Genomic DNA, 17,013 nt, shown 5'->3' with positions numbered 1-17,013 from the left:
AAATTATGTACTACAAGAAGTCATTGATCAGTGCCCACTCCTTTTAGAATATGTATTTATTTCCTCTTAAAGGAAAAAAGTTACTAATTTCTACCAGTATAAACATAGGCCGTTTAATTTACTTCAGTAAATTTTACCAGATTCTATACATAGCAAAGGAAGGCTTATGCTTTGATCTGTACTTGTGAGTTGTCTTAGCTTTTTTTATTTGCAAGAGTACATTTGGATGTATCATATTTTTATATATCAGTAAAAGACTTTTCTGTGTTTGACCATCTTGACTCCATGTGTTTTAAATAAAGAAAACCCCACAGTAACAAACAAACAAAAAACCCCAATCAGAAAAACAAACCACCCCAAAAAAAAAAAAAGCCTTTTACCTTGTTTTAATCCCATTTGATCTGTCTAATTTTGGACAGACTAGAGCATTTATTATCAAGAGCCAGCATAGTTATGATCTTTGTCTTTTCTGTGTTACCTGATGTTGGTCAATGTGAGAGTGAATATAGAGCTACCTGAAATCCAGTTTGGTGCAGTGCAACTGCCAGAAATCTCCCCTGCAGCGTATTTGTCAAAATAAGAGTTAAGTGGTGAATTGAATGTTTTGTGGTTGAGATAAGTTTAGGGCAGCAAGGGGCAGTTTGACTACTAGCACCTATTGTAGAGGTTTGAACAGGGCAGGCTGTATGTCAATGTGTGCCTGCAGACAAAATATCAAGGGCACTTTGAAATGCTTTCTAAAGCTGGCAGACAGTGGAAAAATCACAGGTAATGGTTTTTTGCTTTTTCCATGGATATGTTCAAAATCAACTATTTTGTGAATAAACTTCATGGTACTTTCCATGGGGGTGGAAGGGCTGTTCCCTGAAGCTGGCAGGCATGCAGTTTCCAGGTATTGTGCCTCCCCCAGGGTGTATGGGAGGTCATCATTTGTGATCCAGCACCATAGGTTCTTCTCCAGCTGTGCAGGATCTTGTTAGCATTACTCACCTGGAGACACTTCAGAACAGCTTGTTAATGGGGAGAAGGTGTGTTGATATCCTTATTTGAAGTTGTACAGAGAAAATTCTTGTCTCCTTCATAGCTGCTGGTTCTCACTACATCAAAAAACCCCAGAACTACAGAAACAGTTGACCTCCTTTGCACCAAAGCAAGACGTTCTGTGTAGACAGGGGAAACCTAATCCCATCTTTTTTAATTTTTTTAATCTATATGTTAACACTTGAAGAGGAGACTGAGTTTATTGTGACTGAGGTTTTTTTTTCTCATTCTTGTGTAACATCACCCTCATTACTCTGTCAGAATAAAACTGTGCAGTCTTGTCAGACTGATCTGTAAGTGTAATCCTAGGTGGTTCTGTGCATGGCTGGCTGAGAACCTGCTGTCATTTTGCTTGTGTCACTGGGAACAGATTGTCACTGAACACTGACAGATGACTACAAAGATAGTTATTCTGTGGTACCTGTGGTACAGGTCACTGTGATTATTGGACAAGAGGGGAAAGATGATGATTTGTGCTTGAAATTAGCATTTAAGGGTCTAAAACTTTACGGTGGGCATAGAAGTCTGGCATATTTGGAATTAGCAAAAAGAAATGGTAACTTAGTAGTAAAAGGAACAGCTGTATTGATTGTGACCAAATGGACAACACAGGTTCTGAGTAAGAATCCTGACTATCCCTTCAAATCTCAAGCAGAATATAGAGCAGTCTGAAGATGATTACTAAAAATTGTTCAGAAAACATGAGCAATGTAATTTACTGTAGCTATGAAACACTTGAAAGGGATATGACACAAAGCATCCAAAATTTAAGTGTATCCTCACTGGAGGGGAAAGAGCGAGGCAGATCTGCCTCAATTAGTTGTGACATTGGAGGGGAGAAGTAATGAACACATTAGATATTTCTTCTGTAAGACTCTAGGTTCCTAAAATTTAATAAAATATATGTGGGGTTTTTTATTCCATTTCTTTTAAAGAAATTGTGTAGCTGGGAGTGTCTGATTTACTTCATTAGCAGTATAGAACAGATTGGGTGTCTCTGCAGCATCAACGACTTTATGAGTATTTCCTGTGCCAGTTCACAGATGTGAGAAGCTCAAACCCCTGTACACTGTAGCACTCTTTGTTTTTAACAGAACAATGTCCAGTATTTTGTTAATGGTACATAGAGAAGTACACGGTCACACAAATAATAAGAGGAAGGACATAACTTTGTATCTTCAAAACACATTTATCTTATGAAAGTTGTAAAAAAACCCTGCTTTGCTGTGCTTTGTTTTTGAAGATGTGGTTTTAAGCATCAGAGTCATTGTGAGGCTTTGTGTCTATGATGTTTCTTTTTTATAGGTTTCAAAAGCAAGCAATACATTGTTTTCTGTCAGAGAATACTAATACTGGATGTATACAGAGAGGTTTGACACATCAGTAATAATGCATCTCTCCGTCTGCCTGGGATCCTATCTAATTTTTCCACCTGTGTTGGTTAATCTAATTAAGCATAGTATTTTTACCTACAGCTTGTTCTCAGATTGTTGCAGTTGTAGCAAAAAAAATTACAAAAACTAAAATCATCTTAACGCTACTAACATAGTGTTGTCTGCTGTAGCAGAATTGAATGTTTTTAAGCTGTTCTATTGGAGCAGTGTACCTGTTTTGCAGAGGGACTTGCATACTGCAGTAGGGATAACTGTCCCAGGATTTCCTTTATATTGTCAGATTTCTAGATCTTATACTTCTTACTAAGAGAGTTTTGTGGCCATTAGAATGAATAATTTTTAGGCTGATTAGAGCAGTAAGTAGTTGTACCTGAGGGGTATGACTACTTCATTCAGCATAGGGACCCAGTGCTTCTGTGTTCTTGGCTCTTCAGTTTCAGTATGTTTGCTCTTCAAACAGGTATATCTAGTACATTTCTCAGCAAATAAAACCAAATGTTCTGAGTTCTCTGATTTTGTCTTTTTTTCCTACTGGATATCCTTTCAGTGTCTTACAGGGTTGAATGTATGATGTAAACATCAAATATACTTGCTGTAGCCTTGGAGTCTTAAAGATTTTGTATGGTGAAAAACTTAAATTCAAACCAAAGTTACTTCAGAGCATTGTCTGTCTTAAGATGAGAAACATCTATATGGATGCTGGGTTTTCATTTCTGGAAGCTTAAATTGGTAGTGTAGCCAAAGTACTTAATATTTTTGTTTGTGCCTGAGTAATTCAACAGTTAAAACCAGGAAACACATTAATGAGGCATTTATTTTCAGAAAGCAAAATACAGGGGCAGTTTTATGTTGGCAAAATGTATTACATTTTCAACTTGCTGTTGTTTCTGTAACTTTATAAAATTAACAAATGTTTATTAGAGATAAGGTTGTGAATGTCCTCATACTCTAAGAGGGCTTAAAAACAAGGCATTACTGTTTTGACCTTCCGTTTCATCTCATTCTTTACAAAAATAGAAATGATGTAGTGGCTAGTTTGACAGACATAACTTCCATTTAAGAAAGTAATACTATTAGAATTGGATTCCTTTTCCTGCTTGTTTGGTTTTATATGAAATCTTACATTTGTGAGTAAGAGAACTTGGTTTCTGCTCACCCCTTTCAGGTTGCTCTGGCACAGTTGGAGTCTCTTGCCTTTGATGTTGAACAGACTCGTCCACCAGCTACTAAGGAAACCATAGATTGTCTGCCAGTGGTTCTCATCACAGGTGACTACAATGGTTTGGAAAAATTATGGAAAAAGTAGTTTCCACAAAGTTTGTAAGAGCAACTTTCTGTACTATCACAATACTTAAATATGCTTACTGCCAATGCTGTTTTAAAAGCTTTTGAACCTTGAATCAGACTGAGTATAATTTTAAGCAGTTTGGAAAACTAATCTTTACTAGTGATAGTGTGACTTTATTTTGTACCCATTAGTTGATAATAAATGAATTTTAATCTGAACTCATCTTAGATACAAAACAAGATAATAATGCTTTTTCTTCATTATGGGTTTAGGTCAAGATGAGAGTTGTACGATCTGTTGCAGTGAATATGTGAGAGGTGAATACGTGGCAGAGCTACCCTGTCATCATTTGTTTCACAAATCTTGTGTAACTCCTTGGTTGCAGAGAGTAAGTACTAAAGGATTGGTGAGGGGGTTGTAGGGGTTTTGTGTTTTCTTTCTGGGAGGAGCAACTTTTAACTTTTCGAAAATGATGGTGGGATTGGGATGAAATACCAAGAAACAACTGGCTGTTATATTTATGCATTATGGAAGCAAATTCTAGTGCAAGTGAGGAGAGAAATTTATATCTGTACTTACCTGAAGGGCAATTTCTTGAATAGAGGGGATATTTTTGTGAGAAAAATGTTTTGCTTTTAGTAAGAATGAAAGATGTGGTTGAGTTGTTTTGGTACAAGAAAACCTTTCTTTACTGTATTCCTACCTCGAAGTAAAGATGATGGTTTGGTATTCTCTGAGAAGAACAATTCTCTGTCTTGCCACAATGTCAGGCCCATTTATGATGTAGGGCTGACAGGAGAAATCTGAAATGCTTATACATTAGTTTTTTAAAACTATGTTTAGTAATTCCAGGTTGTATCATTTCATTTTCATAACCTGTAATCAGTTTCCTTCCAAATGTTTTAAAAAGGCTTGTGTCATATTGAAGCTAGAACTGTAATTAATGAATTGTTATGTTTTATTCCTTGGACTTGCACTCTCCTTTATGTGCAGTGTGAGTCTGGACTTGCTAGTTCTCAGTCTACAGCATACCACATCATTTTCTCAAGAGCATAAGAGAAAGGTTAATTGATTGCACTAGGGAGGTCCTATCAAAACACCTCTAGTGTGGAGGGTTGGTAGGTTTAGTTGGTGTGTTTATATTTTTTTTTCCTTGATAATGTTGATTTGATTACCACCTTGATTTTGCTTGTTTTACATGTCTTGCCTTTTTTCTGCTGTCATAGTAAACTGCTCTTCCTGAAAACTAGGATTTATTTTTAATCCTTGCCTCAGAAGAAAAAAATACATGTAAAATCAATGCCTTGCAGGAGAACTTGGAGAAATTCCAATGCATTTTCTGTGTAACTGGTGTAAAAGCAAAACAAGTCTTTCTTCTGAGTTTATCTCTCTTGGATCAGTCAAATTTGAGTTTAAGACAGTAAATACTTTATAAATAATAACTTTAGCTTTTCAGTGAAATTGAATGCAAACTGTGCAAATAACCTGGTATTTTTTTCTCTTTCTATAGTCGGGAACATGCCCAGTTTGTCGTCATGTGCTTGCTCCTGTGCTTCCTGAAGCAGCGGATGACACTTACCGTTAACTGATTGATGATTCAGTATCTTCTACTCACAGGACTTTCAGTCTAGGGTCTGAAATAAAATTTACCACCAAGTACAAATTTTGCCTGTTTAATTATAATGGGAAAACAATTCTGTATAAAATATTAACATAGAATCATAGAACAGCTTGAGTGGGAAGGCACCTCAAAGATCATCCTGTTCCAACCCCCTTGCCATGGACAAGGACGCCTTTCACTTGACCAGGTTGTTCTGAGCTCCATTCAGTTTGGCATTCAGGGATGGGGTGTCCACAACTTCTGTGGGAAACCTCTTCTGTAGGCGAACACCAGGATTACGAAGCCTGGAAAGAACTGCTTTAGAAACGGGTCCATTACAGCAGCAGCTTCCCAGGATCGAGCAAAGCAGAAAAAGAACAACTACTTGCGTTTTCTATTGTACGGGTTCTCCCTGAGCTGTGTAATTTCCCTGACCCACGCGGCCCCCCCATTCGGAACCATGTTTGCTCCCCTCCCCGATCGCAGACTCCGCCCCTGCACAAGCAGGATAGGCTGTCTCACCCGCCTCTCCCCAGTCCCTGGTTCTGTTACTGGAACATGATCCTCCTGTATCCCCTATTGGTCAGTAGAGCCCTCAAGCCACTCCCTTCCCCCTGGACCTTGACCCATTCACATCCCTTCTTCTTGCCCTCCCCCCGAGCCCATATAAACCATGGGAGTTTGGAAATAAAGGTCTTTTTGCCTTGGGACACTGAGAGGAAACTTGGTTGCTCTCTCCTCCTGCTGAAGGGGGACTGCACGACAGTTCTTATCCAGGAAACCTCTAGCGGAGAGTCCACAATCAAGATCCATTACTCTTCCAGTGCCTCACCACCCTCACAGCAAAGAACTTCCTCCTAACATCTAACCTAAACTTGATCTCTTTCAGTTTCTGTCCTGTCACTACATGCTGTTGTAAATAGTCTCTCTCCATCTTTCTTGTGGGCTCCCTTCAAGTACTGGAAGGCCAAATCGAGTCACCCCAAATGTTCAGCCTTTTCTTCTCCAGGCTGAACAATCCCAATTCTCTCAGCCTTTCCTCAGAAGAGAGGTGCTTCATCTGTCTAATCATCTTCATGGTCCTACTCAACACTTGCTCCAACAGGTCCCCATCCTTCCTCTGCTGGGACCCCAGAGCTGGATGCAGCACTGCAGGTGGGTCTCACCAGAGCAGAACAGAGGGGCAGAAACCCTCCCTCATCTGCTGCCTACACTGCTTTCTTTGGATGCAGCCCAGGATATGTTTGGCCTTCTGGACTGTGAGTACACATTGATGGCTTATGTCCAGCCTCTCACTCACCAGCTCTGCCGCGTCCTTCTCAGCAGGGCTGCTCTTGGTCTGTTCATCACCCAGACTGTGTTGATACTGGGGGTTGCCTAGACGCAGGTGCAGCACCTTGCACGTGGTCATGTTAAACCTCAGGAGATTTCCAGAGGCTCATTTCCTGATCTTGTCCAGGTCCCTCTGGCTGGCCCCACTGTACCACTCAGCTTGGTGTCATCTGTAAATTTGCTGAGGGGGTACTTGATCCCTTCATCTCTGACATTAATGAAGATATGAAATGCCACTTGTCCCGGTATGGATCCCTTAGGGACACCTCTTGACACCTGTCTCCATCGGAACATTGAACCATTGATCACTGAATGAAGGAATAAGCAAATGTGAAAAATAAGCTTGTTTCTGTACAAGGTTTTTGTTGTCTATACATGCACTAGTACATTGGAAGCATTCAAATTCCTGCAGGTTTTGAAAGGATAAATTACTTGTTTTGGCTATTAGCCAGAGAGGTAACAGTTTTTTCCTAAATAGCAATAGTAAAAGCAGTTGATGTAGTGTGAAAAGGACTCCCTTCTCTACGAGTCAAAGGGTTTTGGATAAGCTGCCTCATCACAGTCCCTCTACAGCTTTGCAGACACCATCCTTGTTATACAATGCAGAAAACTTCTGGTTTTCCTCCTTGCTTCCTTATTCTGTGCTTAATTGAACACCTGAGAAAAAGAAACTTTCTTTTTAAATAGTGTAAAGCTGCCAAATGCAATTATTCTTTATCTCTAAAACAATAATTCTCTACAAACCATATAAACTGTTTATATAAGCTGTGAAAAGAGTGTGAGTTGGAGTGTTTGGGTTGAAAGGGACCTTACAAATCACCTGCAGATCACTTTCCTTGAGCCCAAGTTCTTCAAAGCCCCATCCAGCCTGGCCTTGAACACTTAAGGCAGCTGCAGCATCTCTGGACAGCTTGTTCCAGTGCCTCATCACCCTCACAGTAAAGAATGTCTTCCTAATATCTAATCTAAACCTACTCTTGGTTTAAAACCATTATGCCTCCTGTTATCACTCAAGTCCCCCATAAAAAGTCTCTCCTCATCTATCCTGTAGCCACTATTCGATATTGGAAAGCTGCTCTAAGAGCTACCTGGAGCCTTCTCCAGGCTGAACAACTGCAGCTCTCTCAGCCTGTCCTTGTAGGGAAGGTTCTTCAACCCCTCTGATCATTTTGTGGCCCTCTTCAGGGCCTGCATGAGCATGTCCATGACTTTGTTAGGCTGAGGGCTCCAGAGCTATGTACAGCTCTCCAGGTGGGGTGGGAGTGCACCATCAGAGTGGAGCATAGAGGCAGAATCCCCACACATTGCTGGGTCACATCAAGCTTTTCATCATCCAACACCCGGTTATGATCCGGTTATTAAAATTATTAGAAATGCCTCTGTCCAAATAAAGGTGCAAATGAGACCAGATGCCAAAGTCAATAGTATGGGTTTTATTTAATGGTAAATGTGAGGCAGAGAAAGAGAGAGAGAAAGAAATAGGAAAAGGAGCGAGGGAAGAAAGAAAGAGACAGAGATTACAATAGGAAATGTGTCACCACACTGTGTAATGTGGCAGCATCCCATTGGTCCAGTTCTTCTGGTTTTCTTGGTGAGGAGGGTCCCACAAAACATGGAGTCCAGTGGGTAATATATGTTTAGGAGATGCCAGGCACCTCCCCTGGAGGTGGGGGTGAATCTTTTCAGTCTCTTGCAACAGGCTCTGAATTTGTTGCCTCACTTGGATCGTGTGCAATCCTTTGGTGGTAGAAGACCTCAGGAGTGAGCTGGGGGGGGGCACTGTGGGGGTCTTTGACGTTTTATGACCCTTCTCAGCTGCCTCTCACACAAATCTCACACAACGTCTGTACATGGTATTCCCAGAGCAAGGAGGTTTACTCTTTTGGTTTGGAGAGTCACCATGACACACCCAAAACTGTTCTCCTCTACCAACCCCTGAGCCCAGCTAAGGCTGATTCTTAACACAGATACATTCTTCTTTCCTGAGCCTTGTTTACTTCTCCTCGGACTTGAGATGGTTAGACAACAGTCTTATCTCAAGCCCCCAGTCACAGTCCAAATTCCAGTTAGGAGGCATTTGGGGAGGGTGCTTTGGTGGTTGCAGAAGGCAGTTGCTTCCTTGTAGTTTGACAAAAAGTCTTTCTGTGATGTTGACCATGTTTAAGACATTACCAACACTTCAGTCTATCACACACCCAAAAGTCCTTCTCAGGACTGCTCTTAATCCATTCACCTCCCAACCTGTATTTGTGCTTGGGATTGCCCCAACCCAGGTGCAAGACCTTGCACTTGTTGAAATTCATGAGGTTTACAGAGTCCCCTTCTCAGGCCTGTCAAGGTCCCTCTGGATGCTTCTATTCCCACTGCCAGCACATTTCTGTTTGAGTGCACTGTCCAACAGAGTTGAAGTCTTCTGGCCTCTTTGTCTTTACGTTCCTTTTAATTCCCTTTTGTTGTCCTTGTAACTCTGTAATCTGACCTGCAGAACCCTGCAACCCGTCTCACTGCTTGGACTAAGGATAGAAACAGGTCACCTTGAAGTAACTCCTCAGGCTTTCAAGAACCCAGTTCAAACCCACCCCTTTCTTTTTAAAATCTGTACAGGTTTTCTGCAGTTTACCTCTGAAATACAGCCCCTAACTTGTCTGTCCACCATCACTTCCCTTTTTTCTTGGAGAGGTGTCTTTTACAGTCTTCCTCCTACCCCCTTCTACAAACCTCTTTCACCAGCTTCCAGTTTTGCTCTGAGACCAGCGTGAGGCCTTTCCTTTGCTGATACAATGGCATTGCAGGGGGCACAGTCTGTTCCATTCATTTCCCTCAGCACTGACTGCTTTCTTCCTTTTGATAGTCAGTTCCTAGAAACAGGAAAAAGAGAGGCAAAGGCTGTGGGCTTTAGTTATAAATCTGGGAGGCAGGTGGAGGTGAATGGCCAGGGAAGAACTCCAGACTTTTCCTGTGTTGTTGGAGGTGGGAACAGCAAGGGCTTTCAGAAGGGTGGTTTGCCTTCATACCTTCTCCAGCCATGCCTTTCCATAGAGGGATGGTGGGGAGGTTGTTCCAACATTACTGTCTGACATCAAAATAAGCAGAGCAGGTGAGCTGCCTCTTTTTGCCTATGTGTGAGGTAGCAGGGTAATCACGAAACCAGTTCTGAGAAAGACTACATTTCAGATTTTCAGTGTTGTATAACAACTAATGGCTTGCTTGCTTGCTAATAGAAAATTCATTCGATTTTGTGGAAATAAGTATATCACCATTTAAATAAAAAGAGAATTCAAATATTACATTCAATTCATATTAGTCACAGTGAACAGTTCAGCAACTGATGGATGTTTTTTGTAGGTTTTTAGTTGTTAAAGATCAAGAAAATTTATTTATACTGTAACCAATAAGATTATCACCAGTAAAATATATTGCTATTGTTGGAAGACTTGTTCTTGCTCAGAAAGCCAAGGTAAAGACTAAAAGAAACAAAATCAAGTTTCCTCTTTGATAGCCCAGCTGCTCTTTTACCTTGAAAATGTGTTATTTTTTTTCCAGCTTCTTTTTTTTGAGGCAGATGTAATGAGGTTTTGTGAAACACTAAGGGTATACAAAGAGAGTCCTCTTTACACTGAGGCTTGGTTGATTATGGAGTGGGGTTCAATCAGTGAATTGTTGAACAGCTGGCAAGTACTAGTGGATAAGGCTCCTCATCTTGTGTTATAAGGAGACAAGTGGACTGGCAATCATCTCTGTGTAGCCTTTGTACAGACCTGATATCAAAGGTGTAAACCAGCATTCAGAGCCACAGACTCTTGCAACCTTGTCACTGAAATCCAGTGCAAGCTAACCAAAACAAACTCTGGTACTAGACAGAGCCAAGGCCATTCAAGACTATTGTACACTGATGTCACATTCCTCACATACAGTGTAATAAAATAATTTAAAATAAGAGTTCTCTTCCCTGAGTTTGAAGCAAAATCTGTCAGATTATTTTACGTGGAGAAACCGGAAGATATTTTGCTGAGAATATGATAAATTTGGCATGGATGTAATTTCAGTGTGCACTCCCAAAACATATTTCCAGATGCATTATCTTTTGCTTTGAACTTGCAATAGCATCATTCCTGAAAAGGCCCATTGTGTTTTAGTAAATTTAAGACTATTGCCATAACGGACACATTTTAAAGCCGCAACATCAGAGTTGTTTATTTCATAAAACAAATATGTGTAGCTGTAGCAATCCTGTTCCACATTCTCCCTTTAACAGAACAGTCTCTCCATAGTGATGGAGTAACGTGTGAGCACATCTGAACTGATACTGTGAATGCTATAGGTATCCTGTTCTGAAAAATGCCGAAGACTGGAAAGGAAAAACAACCCTGGCTCGGTAATTTGGTTTTCATTTTGTTTGCATGTTTTTGGAATCTGTCCTCTTTCCCCTGTTTTTTGCATTGCTGAATGCTTTAGGATATTCACAATGGAAAACATGAAAATATGTTAGTTATGTGCAGTTCTCTGATCAGTGTGGTACACACACACAGATAAGATGCAAAATTATTTAGACAAGAAAAGGAATATCACTATGTGGAGAGTAAGCCTTTAGCTAGGCTAATAAGCAAAACATGTATGTACAGATCTTTATTGTTTTAAAATTCCATTATAATTGTAATTTTTTTTCAGTCTTAAGCCTCTCTGTAGATAGACAATTACCTTGCTCTGAGTCATATATCATAAATAATTATAGACAAACATCTAATGATAGTTATTAATAAATAAGTATGAGGACTTAATGATGTCTTGGGGCCAAAATGTAAAGGGCATGATTTTCATTTATACCACAGTCAATTTGCCCTCCTGAGGCAAAAGAAAAGGCTTTCAAGAAGACATAAAGGAGAATAAGGTAAGAAATAGGAAGCAGGATTATAGTCCAATGTTTCTCTAACTACCTTTAAATCACAGTAAAAACAAGTCCTTTTTTCAGCTGTGAAGCAGAATTGTCTTCAGCTTACCAGACAGCAGCCTTTGAAAATATGTCAGGGAAGTCAGTGAAAGTGAATATGATGGTCAGAGTTATATTTTCCAAGACAGGTTAGGTATTTTATGTCAGATTTTCTAATCAAGAAGAAGCAAGGGCTACAATTTTAATGTTGTAAGCTGTACTGATTAGTAATAGTTAGGACCTGATGGTTCTTTTATAACTGTCTGTTAGGAAAACCTGCTGAAAAAACTATTTGTCAAAGTTTTTCTTTATTCTATATTGAGGACCATGACCTGCTAATTTGGAAGATCATCTCTGTCAATGGGTAGAAGAGTTTCCTGTGTATGAGTGGAATTACTTCCTTTTACTAAAAACAGAACTATGGAAAATGCTTTTCTAGCACTGTTTCAATGCTGCAATAGGGATGTGTCAGCTGCAGAAACACTCATACAGACGTAAAAACGTTTTTTGTGTATTCCAGACGGTTTGGTAGTAGCTGAATCATATTTTAAGCTGGTAAATTTCTATTTGCTATTCAAGGAAGATGTTCTTGTCAGCAATACTGTAAATAAGTTCCTCTTAAGCTATTTTAGTGAAATTAATTGGAGCCTGTATAGAACCTGTTCTGTACATATATATGCCTTTATCTTCTCTATTGTTTTACATACCTGAATCGAAAGTCATGTAAGAAAGAAGAATATTTTGCTTTAAAGATTAAGAAGGGGGTTTAGTCCTCATTCTGTACATTAAAGTTATGTTGTTCCATGAGACCATAAGACTTTTTTTCTGACAGTATGAAAGGTAACAAAATGGGCCAATGCAATGCAACTATAAAATCACAAACAAAAATAGCAGAGCATGAGTGAACAGTGAGCTTTTGGGACATGAATCCATATCATCATTTAAACAGAAGCAACACAAGAGAGCAGGTGAGCTTCAGCGGTGTTTGTGAGCAGCAGATGGCCACTGTCCTCCTTCTGGTCTCTTTCTCCCTGTGAGACAGCAAGTATATTCCTTGGAGCTTTTTAAGCAAACTTCAAATTCACTGGGTTTTTTAAGTTTTGGTGAAAAAATGCCGTTCAGGTCCTTTCAGTTCATGCAGTTTCTTCTTGAAGTGGCCAACAGGAAGAGAAGAAATGGGAGCAGAGAAAGTGTGGCCTTTCCAGTGAATCTAAGCAACATACTGCATCAACCAAGATCAAATCCAGTTGTGAGGAGGGAGAAAGAAGCCAAAAAAAGGCTTGTGTGGCACAGTCATGCTTTTGGCAGCCCTGTGCCACAGCACAAAGCATGGAAGCTCCCCAGGCACTGCTGTCTTGCCCACTGCACTCCCCTAGCTCATCAGGCAATGTGAAGCCCGATCACTGCAACACATGCAAAATCTCTTGGTCTAAATCTTACATGACCTGTGAGACAGTTTCTTTCTGATTTGGAGGCATAATTTGCATTTATTTGGTGTCAGGGACACAGAAATGATGCCTGTGTGCCCTGGGGGTTATTAAAGTTGTGTTCATGAGGCACATGTGACCTGCAGATGGGTCTCTGTCTTAAATTATCACAGGTCACTCAGACTGTTTCACTGTATACTCTTCTACTCTGAATCAGTTATCATATTTAATTGAAAGAAGCATAATTTAATTTGTTGAAAAATTAATTTCATCTCTGTTACTGAAATTGGTTTGATGAATGACAGTAAAGAGAGGCATATTATTGCTTGTGTAGTCAGTGTGTGTGTGGGAAAGCATCTGAAGGTAACATTTTCTCCTTCCATACATTACAGAGGAAATATGTCTCTGTATGTGTGTGTGTAATTCAAGCACAGAGCATCAAGAGCAACCTCTGAACGTTTCATTTTCAGAATGAATATTTAAATTGTAACTCATATTTCTGAACAAATAGATAATTTTGCCTACCTTGTAGGGTTTGTACTTGGGATGCTAGTATCTTTAGCAAGTGTTCATCTTCTATCCTTCATTAAGTATGATATCATGCATCTGAGGCAGATGACTGTATTCTTTCCCATCCACCTGCTGCATTTTGAAGTCATCAGCATAGCAGATAATGAGTTAACTTGCATTAACATTCTGGTGGCCTTGTTATGCTGTGGCTTGGAGCACAGTGGAGAGTGTGAGGTAGTCCCAGCTCCTCAAGAGGACCAGAAGAACAGATGCACTCAGGGAATGTACTGCAATGCAGGGTAGCAGCTTGTCAGAAAGACTTTAGACATTTCCTAAAAAAAAAAAATGGGAGTGTGTCAATGCTGATCATTTCCAGGTTTCCACAGTTTTTTCTGCATAATTTTGACACTGACTATCTAATCATCTGAATACTAAGAGATGATACCACAGGGCTAGACTGAAGTACAGTATCTGAATAAAATATTTGGGGTTTTTTTACATAATTACCTGCCTTCAAAACTGAGATGTACAAAATACAGTGGAAATTCTAGTTCACTTTAAAACTCAGGAGATGAGTTAGAAATCCTTTCAGGCTTTTCATTATCCAAGTAGAAAATACATAAAATATTGATGATCTTTTTGAAACATTGTGATCTGTTATTACATTATGTTAATAAAAATACCCCCACTCTAAAAATAAATGTATGTATTTATATTGACTACAGTTAGAACTGATCTCATGAAGCTTTTAGCTATCATTCTTATTAAAAAATTCTATTTATGTCTTCCTGTATCACATAATTTAAGCTTTGATGAAGGTTTAATTCTTCAAAATTCTTGCTGCTCTTTCCTTGCATAAAATTCAAATACATTTGCAGTTCCCAAATGCAAAATGCCATTGCTGTTATATGACACACAACCTCATTCAGAGGCAAATTACTTTTTTTTCTGAGGGAAAAAATAAAAGCAGTGAGGGAGCAAAAAGTATTTGAGCCTTTGTCTGTTTCCTTAAATCAGTGAGTCTCTTGTCATCTGTGTGTATGACAAATTGACATATAAGGGCATAACTAATTTTGCAAAACATCAGAGTATGACTCAGAATGGCAAAACTTGCTGAAAGATGTTGTTAAATTTCAGTTTGAAATTCTAAAATGCATATTCATTGCAAAGATGCTTACATGCCTGCAAGCATTTGCATTCCCTTCTCTGCTACTTAAAAAACTAATGGAGGATGGATAGTACTGGATTCTCAAGTGTTAACCCTTCAGCCTTTAAATGTCTTCATCATGAGCTAATTATGTTTTCTTAACCATGACCACTACTGTTATTAGCTTTTTTTGAGAATCTATGTAATGTAACTGGACAGTGATTTATAGTTCAAAGTGGGGAAGGAGATGGTTGAAAGCTGTCCCTCAGTAACTAAATACAGACTGCAGTGTGCAAGGAAAAATGAAAAGCTTGGTTGTTTTCCAGAAATTTTAATAAGAACTTCACCACCAGTTTTGGGGGTCTTTTTCAAGCAATATCGTCCCTGAAATCAGTGAACTAAAGTAATATTAAGTATCTTTAAATTTTTCTTCACAACTGTATTATTTAATGCAGAAGCGTACCAGTTCTTCTAAAAGCATTTATTTGCTACTACCTCAAGGCATATGCCATTTGTTTTCTTTAGCTATTCACAAAATTTTAGTTTGTGGATTTTATAATTTTGACATGATACATTCTAGTGCACTTGATAAAGCATTAGGGAATTGTTGTAAGCAATGAAAGAAAGAAAAGAGGGAAAATAAAAACATTACATCTCCTAAATGATTGTATAAACTAGTGTAGGATTACACAAGGCATTAGGTAAGGAGTGGATGGTCTATGGGAGACTAAAATGTCTGCAAAATAAACCTGTTTTATGCAAAAATGGGCAGCCTTTGCTTGCCAATTGTCTCAGCATGATCAGATCATAGATTGGTAGAGCTTTCATGAGGGTTGTGAAGGAGGATGAGGCAGAGGCTTTATGGAGTTTGACAGCTAACATTGCAGTGACACTGTTATACAAGAAGGCATCTTGGTTCTGGGGACAGGAGTCTCTCTGGCACTGACAAAACACTGGATTTCAGAAGTCGTACTGTAGTCTAAACTGTGTTCTTAAGTGTGTTAAGTCCTGAGAGAGACCTTGACGAATTAGAGAGATGGAGAATCACCAACCGTATGAAGTTCAACAGGGGCAAATGCCAGATTCTGCATCTGGGAGGAAGCAACTCTGTTTGAGTGTATAGACTGGGGAATGAGAGGCTGTAAAGCACTGCTGGGAAAAGGACCTGGGGACCCTGGCCGATGCCAAGTTGAATATGAGTCAGCAGTGCCCTGGCAGCCAGGAGGGCCAACCATGTCCTGGGGGGCATCAGGCAAAGCATCGCCAGCTGGTCGAGGCAGGTGATTGTCCCACTCTGCTCTGACCTGGGGCAACCTCACCTCAAATACTGGGGCAATTTTGGGCACCACAATCTAAGAAAGGCTATTAGAGAGTGTCCAAAGGAGGGCAACAAAGATGGTGAAGGGCCTTGAGGGGAAGCTGTGTGAGGAGCAGCTGTGGGCACTTGGTCTGTTCAGCCTGGAGAAGAGGAGACTGAGGAAAAACTTCATTTTGGTCTTCAACATCCTTATGAGGTGAAGTGGAGGGGCAGGCACTGATCTCTACTCTCTGGTGACCAGTGACAGGACCTAAGGGTATGACATGAAGATGAATCAAGGAAGGTTTAGGCTGGATATCAGGAAAAGGTTTTTCACCCAGGGTGTGGTTGGGCACTGGAACAGGCTCCCTAGGGCAGTAGTCATGGCCCCAAGTCAGCGAGTTCAAGAAGTGTTTGGACAAGAGTCTTAAGGCCCATGGTGTGATTCTTGTGGTGTCCTGTGCAGGGCCAGGAGTTGGACTTGATGATCCTGATGTGTCCCTTCCAATTCAGCATGTTCTATGATTCTGTGGTTCTATTTTAAGCCTGTTTAAAGGCACACTTTTTTAAGGCGAGCTGCCTCAGTTGTGACTCCTAGCTCAGTCCCCCTAGCTTACCTCTTTTCTTTGGTATCTGGAAGCAGATGGCTTGTGCCAAGGTGTCCTCAAAGATGCATATAGCATATTGCTGCATATAGCCACGGGAACTTAGCGTGCACCATTATGGGATAATACAGGTAATCACAACATGCTGCTTCTATACTGTCCAAACCATGCCCTGAGTGTGTTTGAGAATCACTGAACTAACATTTCCTGGTGGAAACAAGGAAGTATTTATAGAGCACAGTGTGAGAGACTGTATGCTCATAGGTGTGGCCATAGGATCATGATCCACGAACAGAACATTCACCAAGGCCTTTGCAGCCCTTCTGTCTGTGCTGTCACTCTGCCAAGTGCTGTCTGTGCAGGTTCAGTTGGAGGTGGCTCCTGTGGAGCAATAGGGCTTTGCATTATCCCCAAATGGATAGAAGGAAGGGCAAGGCTTTGCTCC

The 17,013-nt window shown here is 40.1% G+C and overlaps 1 protein-coding gene across 7 annotated transcripts in view; it reads left to right on the top strand.

Annotated features, from left to right (window-relative positions):
• The window catches only part of PJA2 (praja ring finger ubiquitin ligase 2), a 29,724-nt gene extending 23,648 nt beyond the window's left edge, over positions 1-6,076 (top strand). For 6 of the 7 annotated variants that reach the window (XM_051782621.1, XM_051782617.1, XM_051782619.1 and 3 more), the window contains 3 exons: positions 3,601-3,703; positions 3,996-4,111; positions 5,234-6,076. In XM_051782621.1, coding sequence (XP_051638581.1) covers positions 3,601-3,703; positions 3,996-4,111; positions 5,234-5,308 — 294 coding nt within the window. In that variant the 3' untranslated portion in view covers positions 5,309-6,076. The remainder of the gene's footprint in view (positions 1-3,600; positions 3,704-3,995; positions 4,112-5,233) is intronic. The other variant, XM_051782616.1, reaches the window with a different exon arrangement.
• Positions 6,077-17,013: the final 10,937 nt, after the last annotated feature.

Source organism: Manacus candei, unplaced genomic scaffold (genome assembly GCF_025592945.1).
Source record: "Manacus candei isolate 608988 ecotype Guabito, Panama unplaced genomic scaffold, ASM2559294v1 h1tg000016l, whole genome shotgun sequence".
NCBI classification, from domain to species: domain Eukaryota; kingdom Metazoa; phylum Chordata; class Aves; order Passeriformes; family Pipridae; genus Manacus; species Manacus candei.
This window is presented reverse-complemented; position numbering and strand designations above follow the sequence as displayed.